We start from the raw sequence: 14,565 nt of genomic DNA, 5'->3' as shown, positions 1-14,565 counted from the left end.
ATTTGGAGGAAAATTGTAGATAGGAAGTTAGTAATGATGTAATTTTTTCATGTAGTACTGTCATACCCTGTACACCCCTTGAGGGTACATGGCAGGAATTTGATGATGATGATGATGATGATGACCTAAAAGCAAACGAAAATCTAACACCTAACATTATCAAACTAATCAGAAACAGAATGTTCAAAAATAAGAATGCAAAAATGATAAACTTATCATAAATAAGTACATCTTTTATAACTTGCTATGTATGTGGCAAAAATTAATAAAGTGATGTATTAGTCCGTATATTTTTCGAGCAAAGGTATATGCCACAAGTTCACTGAAGATGGTCTATTAGATTCAGACCAAATATCTGATTTGATAAAGTTTAATTAATATATTTTATTAACTTCTTGTGTATTTATCATATTTTGAAAACCAATCTCTTGACTCGACCACTCTCAAACCTTCTTTCTGGTTAAGATATGTAGATGATGTTTTCTCTATTTGGTTTCATGGCCAAAGCACATTAGACTCTTTCCTCTCTCACCTCAAATAATCTTCACCCTAGAATCCAGTTTACCATGAAAAGAGAAGCTAATAATAGTTTAGTCTTTCTACACACCTTGATAATACACCTACCCAATGGTAACCTTTCCTTTTCAGTATACAGGAAGCCCAATCACACAGACAGATATATTAGTATTATTATTATTATTATTATTACCATCCCAAGACCTCATGGAGTCAAAGACTCATCTGAGAGGTCCTTTTATTACACACACAGCTCATCATACCATGTTTTAAACACATTCAAACTCTTTGCAGACACAACATTCTCAGGCAAGGCATTCCAATCATCACAACTCTGCACGAAAAAACCTACCTCTCACTCCCCTACTCACACCCTCTTTATACAGTTTCCAGGGATGACCTCTGGTTCTCCCCTGATCTCCCACTATTCTCTGTAAAACTTCTCCAGCATTGATCCTATAACAACCCTTACCAACTTGTAGGTCTCTATCATATCTCCCCTCTTCCTCCTGTTCACCAGACTCTGCAAATTACATCTTCTCAATCTTTCCTCATACTCGACATTCCAGAGGTCAGAAACCACCTTAGTCAGTCTCCTTTGGACCATTTCCAACAACGTTTCATCCTTCTGAAAACCTGGTGACCATATCTGGGCACAATAGTCCATGTGTAGCCTAATCAAAGCCTTATACAACGGAACAAGGATCTCCCTACTTCTACATGTCAGTGTCCTCCGCATCATTCCCAGAAGCCTTTGTGTTGTCTTCACAATTTTGGTGATGTGTCCCCTAAATTTTAGATCCTTATCCACTATCACCCCAGATCTCTTATTTCCTCTACCTCCAACAATATATTTTCACCAAGCATAAATTCTGCATCCCATCTTTGTTTTCCAAATTTTAAAACCTTACATTTTGCAACATTGAATTCACATCCCCATTTCAGTGCCCAATCACCCAATCTATTCAAGTCTTCCTGTAAGGACACAACATCTTCGCTACACTTCATGGTTTGTCACAACTTTGCACTGCAAACAACTGAATATCTCCATCCAAATCTTCAACTATATCATTAATATACAAGTTAAACAGTAATGGACCTAAAACAGATCACTGAGGCACTCCACAAGTGACTTTCCTTTTTCTGGATATCGCTCCCCCATACACAACTTGTTGATACCTATCAGATAGCCAGTCTCCAATCCAATGCACCAATCTAATATCCAACCCCATCTGCTCTAGTTTGACTGTCAACCTATCATGAGGTACTCTATCAAAAGTCTTTGCGACATCCAAGTATATTACTGTGTATCCTTTTCCTCTGTCCAAGTAAGCAGTCACTTTATTGTAATAAGTAAGTAGATTACAAAAACATGACCTCCCTTTAGCAAATCCATGCTATCCATCAAAGATAATACCATTGTTATCAACCCAACTCTGGATCCTAGTTCTCACAAGTTCTCCAACAACTTATCCACAACACCTGACACACAGATAGGCCTATAGTTTGATGCTTGAGTTCGATCACCTCCTTTATGAAGTGGCACGATCTTGCCCTCCTTCCACTCTTTAGGAACTTGACCAAGTGCAAGATTTGTATTAAAAAAATATGTCAGGGCAGGTGTCAACTCTCTAGCACATTCCTTCAGAATACATAATGATATATTATCAAGTCCCACAGCCTTATTTACATCTAGTTTACTCAACTCCCCATACACCTCTTGCTCACCTACAGTCAGTCTCTCCTCCCCATCATCATATGTTCACAAGCTTTCCCATCATCGCCCACTCCCTCAACAATGTGATATCCTTAAAACACTAACCAACACAGCCTATAACCTTCATTTCAATGAGTCCTTTCTTGCAGCAGAACTTAATCATGTATACCACATATTCTTATCTAATGGCTACAGTTCCCACATTATCAAAAAAAATCAATCCTTCCCATAATCCCCAACCTTCTCATCGGAAAGAATTTAGTAATGTTATCATTATCCACTAGGTTCAAGGCACATCAGAAAAAATAGCCAGCATCTTAAAGAAATACAATCTCTGCTTGGCTTTCGAGAGGAAGATCAGCTCCTTCCTCTCTCTTTGCCCTGTTCCTGCAAGTTGGCCTACTATGGAGAGACAGGAAGAGCAGCCAACATCCACATCTAAAAAACACAAAAAATACATCTACAGTCATGACTATAGTCATATTGGCCTTGCAGACCATACTTTAGATACAGCTCATAGAACCAAATGGAAAAAGACCATCACGATTCAATGCAGTAAGTTTAGAAAAGAAGACTATTTTTGGAATCTTCTCTAGTTTAAATAAATTTGGTTGCTATGGTTGCATTAAACTTCCCAAACTATGGGAAACACTAATACCACTAGTTCCCAGTTCACATCCTAAGCCACCAACAGGTGCTCACAGAGGGTGCCCCACCAGTTAAGACTCTAATCTCTAATCTTTCATCCACACGTTTCACTTAGTTGTATGTTGCCTCTTTGTGTGTGTGTGTGTGTGTGTGTGTGTGTGTGTGTGTGTGTGTGTGTGTGTGTGTGTGTGTGTGTGTGTGTGTGTGTGTGTGTGTGTGTGTGTTACAAGTCTCATATTGTACTCACATAGAATGCATAAATAACATTTGTAATCCTTGCTCTGTGCTGTTTCATTCCATTAAGTCTCTAACATGAGTATTGGACAGTATTCCACATGCATGGGTATTTATATAAACTCAAAGTGATGGGTATGCAAAATAAAACTGGAAAATGGAGAGCGACTGACAGAGAGATATCAGAAAGTGATTTATGGAGATGCAGAGTGCAGGAGAAAGATGATGATCAGTGGTGCATCACAGTGTTCCATACTTTGGCTGTTGTTTAACTTGTATACTAATAGTATTAAGGAGGTCTATAAGGTAATGCCCAGTTATCTGCTGATGATGATCATGATGCTAAGTTCGAACAAATGATAAGCAATAGCTGATACAGAATCGTGCACTTTAACCAGTATGTTAAAGTACATGCCTTTACAGACATAACAGACTGGTTATATGGACAATGATGATATCAGTTCAATTTTGCAAAGTATAAGGTTATGTGATGTGAAATGAGGAAAATGCAGGCAGACTATAAAAACAATGAGAATTTGCACAAGTGTTCAATAAAGACAGATCTGAGGTGATGGTTGACAGACAGTTAAAGTTTAGGGACCATACTGCTAAGGTGGTTAGGTCATCAGATCAAATAAGTGCACTGAAGAGAACACTAATTTGTAAAAATAAAGAAAGTTACTCTCCTACTTTACAAGGCTTTGATTATCTGGATTACTGCAGATATGGTCTTATGGTCACCTGCAGATATAGTCATCACCTGGGTTCTGAGGAGATGGGCAAAACAGCTAAAAAAAGATCGAAAGAAATGATAAGTGGTCTATGGAATTGCTCATATGAGGGCAAATCGTGTAGATGTGGTTATGAAAGTTTGAGAAGTAGGTGGAGCAGAGGAGATATGATAGAAACATACAGAATAATCAGAAGACCTTCCAGTATAGACTCAATGAGATTATGCTGCTTACTGCTGGTGAAGGTAGAACTCAGATGGTCATTCATGAAAGGTAAGCAAGGGTATGGTTAAAAAGAATTTGAAGACCAGATTCTTTTCATGGCTGGTGGTGACTGGATGTGAAACTGACTACCAGTAGATACTGTAAGTGCTGCTTCTTTGTTAATAGTTTCAAAGAAAGATATAATTTTTATTTAGGTTGTGTGTCCTTGAAGAAGTCCTCATTCATTGATTTTTTTTTTTTTTTTGATTCAATGAGGAGCATGCATCATTATAATAATTATAAGTTGATGAAGGAATCTTATAAGATAGAATAGAGCAGATCTTTTCAAGCATAAAACAGTAACTCATCCTTGAAAGTTGGGTATATGTATGGTTAGCACATTGCTTGAGGAAGTAGTAAGTGCAGCAAGGGTAGTAAATGCATTTAAAAAGTAATAGGACAGATATTAAATGAATTAGAATGATCACCCTTGGAAGATCAGCAGAAGTGCTGTAAGTGGAAAGCAGGAAAGAGCAGTTCTTTCTCCTTTAGGGTGGGTTGAAGTGACCGTGAATGAGTGCTCACAACCCATATTTTAAGCCAGAATGGAAATTCTATGGTTAGTCTAAAGACTATGTAGATACTGAGCAAGCAATAAACAACTTGAATCATAATTCTCATTTCCCGAAAATAAAAATAATTTTTTATTTTTTTTTTAAATTTTCAGTCCAAGAGGAGCTGACAACTATATTGTAATACACCTTTCCATTTCCTTTATAATTTTCATTCTCAGAATAATTAAGCTAAAAGATAAACAACTAAGATTTTTGTTAAATAATTCTTTATTATTATTTGTATACAGTATTAAATCTGCATCAATAGACATCATGAATAGCTAATAACAGATAAATCATCAATCACAATTTAAGTTTATATTTTGAGATTTAAAATAGAGAAAAATTCCAAGTTTTTGTTTATATTTACATCATATATAATAAATATAATTCAACGTAAACCACTGTATAGGAGACACCATAAAGGAATATAAATATAATTTATTAATGTTGCAAAGTATATACATTTTTAGCATTATCTATAAATATTTTTTCTCATATCAAGAAAATCATTAATACTTACGATCACATCTGGGATAATTATAGTAACCAACTTCACACTGACCACATTCTCGACCACCAAAGTTACTATGACAGACACACTGACCATTTTTAGAATCACATATAGAATTCACAGATCCAAGAAAATTACAATCGCACGCTGAAAAAATAACAGTTATTTATAGTGATTTATAGTTATTTCTTTATAAATACTGACAATAGCAGAATAAAATAAGAACTATAGAATAAAGCAAAACTGATTATCTTATAATCTCTAAATGCTGATTTTGCATTTGTTCATTTGAAAACTTTCCATTTGCTGACAGAGGAAATGCAAAAATTTATCAGTATAGAATTTATCAATTCTATATATGCACATTAGCTCAGACACAGATATCAACAATTTCCATATATGAATTTCTACAGCTGTTGCAATGATTCGTGTTGAAGTTTCTCAAACAAAACTATATGGAACTGGAATGAAAATAAACAGTTTACTAACTAAATTAATTATTTATGTGACAACATTTCACAAAATCAAGTTACCATAATTATTATTAACATCTGACCTCCATGACAACGATGAGTCAGACTCGTCATGGTAGGTAGACACTATCATACACAACGCTCATCCAACCTGCCTTAAACTGATTCAATGTGTCTACATTCACATTGCACAGGCAATGCATTCCACTTACCAACCACTCTCCATGCAAAGAACCTTCTTCCCACTGCTCTGTTCATATACCCTCCTTATACAATTTCCAGCAATAGCCTCTTGTTCTATCCCCCTCTCCCATTCTATGAATTCTATCCTGACTGAGAGTAGCACTTGCAGTTGACGCCTGCACTTCCATCTCAGTATGGTATCATTGATTGTTGACCTGGGATGGCCCAATTTGTGAACAATTTGCTGAACAGATAGGCCTGCAGCATGGTATCCTGTAACAATGCCACTTTCAAATGCCATCAGTTCCCTTCTCACAGCTATTTCACCCAGACACAATTGCACCAACTTGGGAGCATCATATTCCTACAGTTTATATCAGCTGTAAACATGACTCGTTACATGACACAATGTACCTTACCCATGGGGGGGTGTTCATTGTCTTCTTTCCAAGCTTTATATATATATATATATATATATATTTTTTTTTTTAATAAATAAGGAAATTATCGGCTGTTTTTTAGTTATCTTACATTAACTACTCAGATGGTGCTTTATAGAGATGTCTGTTATTGTTTAATTGCAATTCTGTGATCTTGTACTGATGATGCCTGTGATACTTAGGTGAAAATTCTACTCTAATAAAGTTATCTTTACGAGTTTCCTCCATTTTTATAATTCTTTTAATTAAGAATGGCCTTTATCCAATACGTGATAATCTGCTTTTAGGTAGATCATACCAAATATACTTTTTTATGTTCTTTTCTCTTTTTGACAATGTAGTCCATCCATCTGTCCAAAATGCTATAACTCACATTGGTGGTGGTGGTGGTGGTGGGGGGGGGGAATACTGTAGCCACTTGAGAAGAAAAGAGGATCCTGGATATCTTTGATTTATATTAGGAGAGTGGAAACTTTATTCAGAGCTCTGTAGACTGTTAAATTTTGTGTTGTTTTAGGAGTGAGCCCAGTCTATAAGAGTGAGCTCTTTCTTTATAGTTCCCAACAATACTGTTCTCAGAGAAGGAGGAAGTATTGTTGAGGAACTGTAAAGTTAGAAAGAGCCCATGAATCGTGTGGCCAAATGGAAGACAATGTCTATATACCTGAGGGGGGGGGACTGAATTTAATGCCTTAGTTTCAAAAGCTTTCATGTCTTCCATTACTACACCTTCAAATCATTTCAATACATTCATGCAAAGCTATGTTTTACAAGGTAAATGTAAATTGTTCCTTCTAATTTGAGCAGGTAGGCACATTTTTACACACTCATTCATGTTTTTTGGTAGAATTTTCATGTAAAAACTAATGTTAGTAAACTGTCTTCATGGGGTAAAAAAAATCTCAAAAATTAATGTTTTCTTATTTTGAGTTTATACGTAACATTTGGTTTTTAAAATATTATTATTATTTTAAAAATTTATGGTGTTTCTGTAGAAAAAATTCACTCTGCCCAACCATTCAGATGACAATTTGTTCTGTAACAGCAAATACTGCTTAAATAGGACATTAACGAACAGGGCAGTGCTTTTCAAAATTTACCAAAAGATTATTACTATAGAACAATGTTTCCAAGGGGTACCACAACTTTTACCACTAGAGGTTTTTAGAGAATATGTGGAACTTTTATTAATTTTGATTATCTTTTTTCACTTTTATATTTTTGTCACCATATGGTCACACATAAGTGCAGGTATATTCTATAATTAATTTTTCAATAACTAAAACATCTAAAGGAAGTTTTAAACAAAACATCACTGCATGTATTGACTGACTTCCATTAAGACTGTCTGGTTGGCAGCTGAATAGTATTTAACAGCATTCTTCGAACTGCTTACATTAAAATTTTAAATTCAGATAGCTCAAAAATGTAGTTGGAACTCTATGCTAGTTCATTTGTCTTATTAATTACTGAAAATTTAAATTTTTCATAATTTTTGTTTCTACTGTGTGTGTATATATGAGATTCATATACAGGTATCCCTTGCTTAACGCGGATTTGATTATTGCGGCGAAATTAATTGCGGCAATCCCTTGATATAAATGGCAAGGGTTTTGATTAACGCGCCTTTAAATTTACCACACAAAATCATGCTAATGCCACGAGGCTAGCAGCCTCATGGTCATCCAAATTCTCTCAATGATCTGTGTGAGAATGTGAAAGTTTTATTTATTCCGCCAAATACGACAGCATTGCTACAACCCATGGACATGGGCGTCATTGCAACTTTCAAAGCCTATTTTCTTAAAAAGACATTCTCAAAGGCAGTAGAAACAACAACGGGAGAAAATGTGATTACGCTCCACAACTTTTGGAAAAAATGTAACATTAAACGTGCAATTGAGAACATTCGTGACTTGTGGGACCAAGTGTCTTCTAGTTGCATGAAAGCTGTTTGGGAAAACCTTCTGCAGAATGCGCTAATGACTTGGGTTGTTTTCAAAATCCTGTGAACAATGTGGTCAAAGAAATCGTTGCAATTGGTGAAGACCTCGGTTTTGATGGTGTTGATGCAGAAGATGTTAAAGAATTATCCGATTCAAATTCAAAAGATTTCAGTGAAAATGATCTTCTTGAAATTGAACAATGCACATATGAAGACAATGAGCAAATGGAATGTGAAGATGAGGTTCCAAAGGAAATAACAGTCAAAGAACTGGATGGAATATTTCGCGGTTTAGAATAGCTTAAGCAGCAAGTAATGGATATGGATCCAGATGTTAATCAAAGAATGCTTGTTTGCCGAGGTCTGGAAAGTCATTTTGCTTGTTATCGTAGAATTTATGCCGATAAGAAAAAACCAAAACTGTTCAAACAACTCTTTATAACTTCTTTTGATTAAAAAAAAATTGCAGTAACTAATGTAGGTACAAGTATTTATTAAACATTTACTTTGCATTCATTTTTTATCTTTCCTAAAAGAGTACCATATAAAACGAACTATTAGTACAGTAATCGATCAGGGACGAATTGTACTTTTTACCATTGATTATTAGATTTGATTATCGCGATTTTGATATATGCAGTAACATCTAGGGATTAATTAACCACGTTAATTGAGAAATACCTGTACTAATATGTATTTAATGATTAAAAAAGTGTTTCCATGTTTATAACTTATTATAATTATAATTATAATTATTATTATTAACATCTGACCTCCATGGAATCAGACTCATCATGGGAGGTACACACTATTGCACACAATGCTCATCCAACCGTACCTTAAACTGATTCAATGTGTCTACACCCACAACACACACTCAAGCAATGTATTACACTCACCAAATCACTTTCCATGCAAAGAACCTGCTCCTCACTCCTCTGCTCACACCCTCTTTATATAGTTTCCAGTGATGGCCTCTTGTTCTACTCCCCTCTCCTATTCTATGAAAAATCTCTTCCATGTCAACCTGATAACATCCACTCACTAGCTTATATGTCTCAATCATATTCCCCTCCCCTCTTCCTCCTATTCATGTGGCTCTGCAACTTACATTCTCTCAATTCATCCTTGTACTTCACATTCCAAAGACAACTGACTACCTTTGTCTGGACCCTTTCCAACATATCCTCGTCACCATGAAAACCTGGTGACTAAATCTGGGCACAATAATCCATATGAGGCCTGATCAAGGCCTTATAGAATGGAATCATAACCTCTCTATTTCTGCATGTCTGAGTCCTCTGCATCATTGCCATTATTATTATTATTATTATTATTATACATCTCCAGGGAGTCCAAAGACTCATCGAGGGAGAGTGTGCCAACAGCATCGAACGATTGGTCCCCTTCTAACTACTAACCACGCTCAAACTTACTTAACTGAGCCATTAGTAGCAGAGGCTCTACCAATCGACCAACCTTTGCCGGCAAATCCGATGTCACAACTTGTGCAATGTGGTCCCTGAATTTCAGGTCCTTGTCCACCATCATTGCTAGATCTCTCATCTCCTCTACTTCCGTTAAAATTCTCCCACCAAGTGTATATTTTGCATCCCATTGTTGCTTACCAAATCTCAAAACCTCACACTTGGCAACGTTGAACTGATAGTTCCACTTACCTGCCCATTCGTGCAATCTATTCAAGTCCTCTTGTAAGGCATTAACATCAGCCTGACTGTGCATTGCTCTCCCCAATTTTGCATCATCTGCAAACAGCTGCATATAACTAGTTAAACCCGTCCCAATGTCATTAACATACAAACTGAACAACAATGGTCCCAAAACTGATCTCTGCAGTACACTACTAGTCACCTTCCTCTTATGGAATAAGACACTCCCATATACAACTTTTTTATACCTATCTGGCAGCCAGTCACTGATCCAACACTGATCCAAGTCTTTTATACAATCCCATATGTTTCAATTTATTTAATACTTTGTTGTGTGGGAGCCTATCAAAATCTTTTGCAACCAATTACATCACTATATATGCATTCTCCCCCTGTCTAAGGTATTTGTCACCTTTTATAGTACATAAGTAAGTTAGTAAAACATGATCTACCCTTAATAAATCCATGCTGATAACCACAAAGAATACTGCCAATTTCAAATTCAATTCTGTATCATACTCCTCACCACTCTCTTCATCACCTTCACCACTACTCCAAATATACAGATTGGCCTATAATTTGAAGCCACTGCATTATCACCACCTTTAGGCAGTGGAACAATTTTACCTTCCTTCCACTCGCTTGGAACCTGTGCTGTTGTAAGAGTCTTATTAAACAGGCATGGCAATGCCACTGTGATTTGTCTGGAAGATGTGTGGTGATATACCACACATCTTCCCTTAAGATATGTGATCATATACCATCACATCCTATCGCCTTAATGATAATGAGGATATTTATTTACTCAAATACCTCCTACTCACTCACAATTACTCAAATACCTCCTGCTCACTTCTATGCCCTCTACACTTAAGTTCCTCATGATTTCATTTAAAGGTGTTTCATTTCTCATGAAACACCCTTATAAATTGATCACTGAATACCTCAACAATGTCTTCTCTTCTGCAGCAGTTACCATTCTAACATTTTCATCCAACTTCATCTTACCATGATCAATCTTCCTTCTACTTGCAACATATCTAAAAAACTCTCTAGGGTTTTTCTTCACCAGATTTGCCAATTTCTGCTCATACTGCACATTTTTGTTTGCCTTACTAACTGAGTCACTCTCCTGGTTTGTTCTTTATACTCTTCATGAAACTGATTATTACCATTATTCATCGTGTAATGCTTCCAAAGTACCTTCTTCTTCCATGCTTAAACCCATTATTCAACCATTTTACACCAACCTCATTCACCCTTTCGGCCTTCAGAATACATTCACACATTAATGCTGTTAATGTGTGAATGTATTCTGAATATGTATTTCTTTGTCAATTCCCAAGCAGCATTTATTTCTTTACCACGCAACTTCTCATTCCATGCTATAGCTTCAAGCTGTCACCAGCATTATAATTTCACATAAATCCTTTCCTCACAGAAGTCTGCATATGGCTAGCCACAATTCAGATGATCACTCTTCCCAACTGAAGGAAAGAGTGAAACCCTTCTCACAATCACATCCTCTGAGGAAATGATTAGATCTATAACTCCTGATCCTCGCGTGCCCTCCTTTACGTGCGGCTTGAAATGGTTATCTCTAAAGAACTCGAGAAATTCATTTTTCTTATTCCCAAATGCTATTTCTTCACTCCAATCTATACCACCATAATTACAATTGCCCATAATAATTACCCTTCTTTTATTCACTAATCCAAGTTGTGCATACATTTCTTCATCACCATCCTCCACATTGCCTGGCCTATAACAACAACCAGCTAAATATGTTTCCCTGTCAACTTCCAAACTACACCAAACTGCCTCATAACCAGTGCTACTATTTCCCTCTTTCATGTCTACCTTATGTGGACTTAAGGTAGACATGAAAGAGGGAAATCCCTGCTATCATCAGCAGCTCTCCCCCTCTCTTCTTTGCCCTTTCTATTCTCATTTAAAATACTGTATCCTTCCATTTCAATTCCCGTTACAATATCATATTCATTCAACCATGTTTCACTTATTACAATGATTTTGAGGCAAATAAACTCACTCACTGAAACCATTTCATCTCCCTTATTTCTGATACTTCTGGCATTTGTAAACAAACACTACAGTTCATTTTTAGAGCTATAACCAGTGCTAGTGAGCCAAGCACTGTGGACATGTCTCAGAAGAACTCTTGATTGAGATAAGTTATTCTAGGAATAATTAAGTATATATGCGTAATTGTTTGAGTAAGAGTGGCTGTAAACGTTGTGTGCTACCGGTATTATAGTATGGGGGATTTTTCTTGCCTAAACTTAATTACGAAATCGTTATTATTAGACCTAGTAACATGCAGGAAAAAAAAAAAAAAATGGTGGCAGCATTGTCATTCCATGACTTTAATTTAGATTTCAGTCATTTTGTTAAGTGTGAGGTCTGATATATATGTATTATTTCCTTTACATAAATGATTTGTGGATGTTTAGAGTGGATGAAAGAAGGGTGTGTGTGTGAAGTGTGACCTGAATGAGGAACTGATGAATGCAAATATGAAATTGATGACAGAAAGTCTTAGTAGCGAGAATGTCACAGGAAAATGTGTGCACATTTGAAAGAGAGGTGAAAAAAATATTAAAAAACTCAGTAAAAACGAAAAAGAGCGATTTGAAAACCGTAATGGATATTAAAAGGGACGAAAAGAAACGAAATTGAGAGAACAAATGAAACTAGAAATGGCGTGACGCAGAAATTGAAAGTGAAAAAAAAATCAAAAGAATGAATGATAGCGAAAAAAGAATGAATGATGGCAAAAGTTGGACTCACGTTGGACTGAAAGTATGGAAACAAAGAAAGATGAATGAGAGTGAAAGTGAGAAGAATGATAACAAAAGTTGGATGTAAGTTGGACTGAAAGTACGGAAACAAAGAAGGATGAATGAGTGAAAGTGAGAAGGGAGGGTTGAGAGTTAGAAAGTTAGAAAGATTAAATTATAGAGAGAATGTGTTGCGAGATTCGGAAGTTGAACTGGATTGGATGAGGCAAGAAATGAAATGGATGCAGAATGAAATTAAGAGAATTCAGGTCAAAACTATTAAAATAAATCATGATGACATGAAAGAGTTAACGAAAGATGAGCGAGTGGCATTGTATGGCGACTCCATTATTAAAGGTATGCTACAGGACAGAATGCTCAAGGTATGTTTACCAGGCGGTAAAATGAGTAGAGTGATTGAGGCACTGGATATGAGGCGGGAGCGAGCAAAAGAGTTAATAGTATAAATTGGTACAAATGATTTGAGAGAGGACAAAGAGCATGTCAGAATGGATATCAGGAGGCTGCTTGGAAGGATAAAAGAAAAGAGTGTGATAGGAAGGGTAGTCAGTGTGTTCCCTAGGTATGACTGGGGTGAAATGAGGTGGAGAGCAAGGATTATGAATGATATGCTGGCTGAAATGTGTGAGGAGATGGGAGTACAGTTTGTTAATGTGTGGAATGAGTTTGAGGGATGAAGTGAGCTGTATGGGAGCGATCGACAGCATTTGAGTGGTTATGGTGTGAATCACTTGTAGAGACTGCTGCTGGAAGGTAGAGAAGTGAATAGAGAGAATGAATCAGCTCGAGTGGGGAGTGATGTGGAAGAGCAGGAGAATAAGACAGGAGCGATTGAAGAAGTGGATATGAATGGGGAAGTGAGTGGTATGAGTACAGAAAATGAGAGAATGGATGTGCAAGAGGAGCAGGGAAACGAAGAGGCTAAGTATGGACAGGGACACACAGCGTGAGAAAGGTGGACGCCCCATCAGGAGGTGAGAGCATGTGTAATCAAGAAAGGAATGGGATGACCAGGGATCAAGAGGAAACAGTTGGAATTGAAAAGGGTTCTAAAATGAAGAAGCAGAAAGGGAAATGGCCCCAATCGAGCATGGAGAGATCATATCGAGTGAGTGGTATCTGTAGAACTAGCTGTAGATTCAGAAATGAGCTGTTGTATTTGTATACAAATGCTAGAAGTATAAGAAACAAAGCAGATGAAATAGTTGCACTAATTGCATCTGTTCATCCAAAGATTGTCAGAATAAGTGAGACATGGTTGGAAGAGGATGACATCCTGACAGGAATAGAGATGGAAGAGTATGATGTGTTTCGTGAGGATAGAACGGGTAAAAAGGGAGGGGGAGTGATGATAGAGAATTCATCTATTGATGATAGAGAAATAGTTATGTCCATACAAAGTAGAGATGCAAGACGGAAATAGTGCCAGTGGTTTTGAGGCAGTATGGTGTGAGATACAGGTAAATGGAATCAAATACTTGGTGGGATGTTGTGATAGACCAGGTAATGTGGATGGTGGTGATAGTGAAATGTATAGTCAAATTAGCCAAGCAAATAAAAAAAAAGGGTGATTTTTGGGTGATTTTCATTATGGCAATATAGACTGGAATGATGAGACAGAAACTGGAAGTAAAGAAAATGAGTTTCTTGAGTTTTTGAGGGTTAACTACCTCAAACAGTATGTAAAGAGGGCACACGAGAATTAAGGGTCTTGGATTTGGTCATCTCATCAGAGGATGTAATTATAAATGAGGTGTCAAATCATCAACCAATTGGTGAGAGTGACCATAAGGTAATTACGTGGGCGGTTGCCAGCAGGACGAGGACCCCTGTGAGAAAAGTGTATATGTGGAACTA

General features: G+C 36.7%; 1 protein-coding gene across 1 annotated transcript in view; it reads right to left on the bottom strand.

The window, feature by feature from the left end:
* Positions 1-14,565, bottom strand: part of LanA (laminin subunit alpha) — a 1,191,635-nt gene that overhangs the window by 1,026,738 nt on the left and 150,332 nt on the right. Inside the window, exon 7 of the mRNA XM_090391815.1 lies at positions 5,188-5,325. Within this exon, the coding sequence (XP_090247941.1) occupies positions 5,188-5,325 (138 nt within the window). The remainder of the gene's footprint in view (positions 1-5,187; positions 5,326-14,565) is intronic.

This window comes from Typopeltis vanoorti, chromosome 4 (genome assembly GCF_054136105.1).
Source record: "Typopeltis vanoorti isolate ZY-2024b chromosome 4, IOZ_Tvanoo_1.0, whole genome shotgun sequence".
Taxonomy (NCBI): Eukaryota; Metazoa; Arthropoda; class Arachnida; order Uropygi; family Thelyphonidae; genus Typopeltis; species Typopeltis vanoorti.
This window is presented reverse-complemented; position numbering and strand designations above follow the sequence as displayed.